The following is a 1,561-nucleotide window of genomic DNA, read 5'->3' as shown; positions in this document are numbered from 1 at the left end:
ATACATACATACATACATACATACATACATACATACATACATACATGCATACATACATATACACACACACACACATACATAATACATACATACATACATACATATATACATACATACATAAATACATACATATATACGTACATACATACATATATCCATACATACATATATATATATATATATTTATATATATAGCACACACACACACACACACACACACACACATATATATATATATATATATATGCATATACATATACATAGACTTGTATATATATACATATATATATATATATATTTATAACATAAGTTTATATAAATGTAAACATAACACAATACAAGTTTGTGAATAGTAAGTCAGATACTGGTCGAATTTACTAAGTTACCATGTCTGGTTTGTTTGATTTTCTGGGGAAGTAGCTCATTGAGCTGGCGGACATTGGTGGCAAACACTGCAGAATCTGCATTACAAACCGCAATCATGTTGTCACAGTCAAACACCACCAGTGTCACATTGCACAGTAATTTTATTATAGGTAGCTCATCTATTGTGATCTTTGGTGACTGTGCATATTCCTCTAACATCTGGGTTTGATGTAGATGTGACCGCCAATATTATCATAAATGCAAACAGCGGTACCCGTAAATGGGCAGACTGTACGAACATCATTGGTCACCTATTCACCAAATATCAGATATGCTCGTATGGTCTGTTTACACAAAATACTTTGGCGTACGGACAACCTCCATATTATACATATATTTGAAAGTGATACTGCCTCACCTTGGGAGGCTTTGTGGTGTACTTTTCTAATGTACCTATACACATTCTAGAGAGGAAAGCCTCTCGCACTTTTGTGGTAAGTAATTCAGACTTCATTCGCAGCGTATATGTTGGACGTAGTGGAGTTTTGATATTTATACGTTAGAACGTGGAAGGGAGGAGAAAACGTCTAAAAACTACATATGTACTGTGGGAAAATAATAGGACTATACGAGGTATTGTAGCATGACCCTTTAGAGAGAAGAAGAATAGGAATAGAACTAGAACATAAGGGATCGAACTAACGTCCGAAGGGCTATTGTAGTGCATATGTTATTGTAAAAATGTTGCACCCTCTTGCCAAACATACAGTAACGTTGAACGTATATGTAAAAAGTGTTCCTTTTTATACGTTCGTAACGCGAAGTAGTGAGGGGAAATATTTGTACGGTCTCTTCACTCTCTTGACGAGGTATGTTTCGGGGGTTTTTTGAAAAAAAGAAAAAAGAAAATGAAACAGTGTTTGCGTGCAGTCTGAGCGATATGGTTCTCTCTATCGACCGCCAATTTTACTTAAAAAGAAAATTAGGATCATGACCCACTTTTGAGAGAAAGAGGACATGGCAAGAATAAAAATGAGGACAAGAATAAAACAAGAATAAAATTTGTTGGCTGATCGAATAAGTGACCGTCCGAAGCCGGACGAACTCCAAAGGACGAGTTTTAACTTTTAACGATATGTATCATGTTTACAATTACAATTGGTCTCCGGTATCCATTCTCCATTGAAACAGCGAA

At 35.2% G+C, this 1,561-nt stretch overlaps 1 protein-coding gene across 1 annotated transcript; it reads right to left on the bottom strand.

Moving 5' to 3' along the window:
- Positions 1 to 386: 386 nt before the first annotated feature.
- On the bottom strand, positions 387 to 585 carry SARC_10341 (hypothetical protein; the record flags this gene model as incomplete). The annotated part of the gene is made up of 1 exon (XM_014295620.1): positions 387 to 585. A coding segment is annotated over one exon (199 nt), but the record flags the coding sequence as incomplete, so codon positions are not given.
- Positions 586 to 1,561: the final 976 nt, after the last annotated feature.

Source organism: Sphaeroforma arctica (genome assembly GCF_001186125.1).
Source record: "Sphaeroforma arctica JP610 unplaced genomic scaffold supercont1.1213, whole genome shotgun sequence".
Classification (NCBI taxonomy): Eukaryota; class Ichthyosporea; order Ichthyophonida; genus Sphaeroforma; species Sphaeroforma arctica.
Note: the sequence above shows the minus strand (reverse complement) of the source record. Positions and strands in the feature narration are given on the sequence as shown.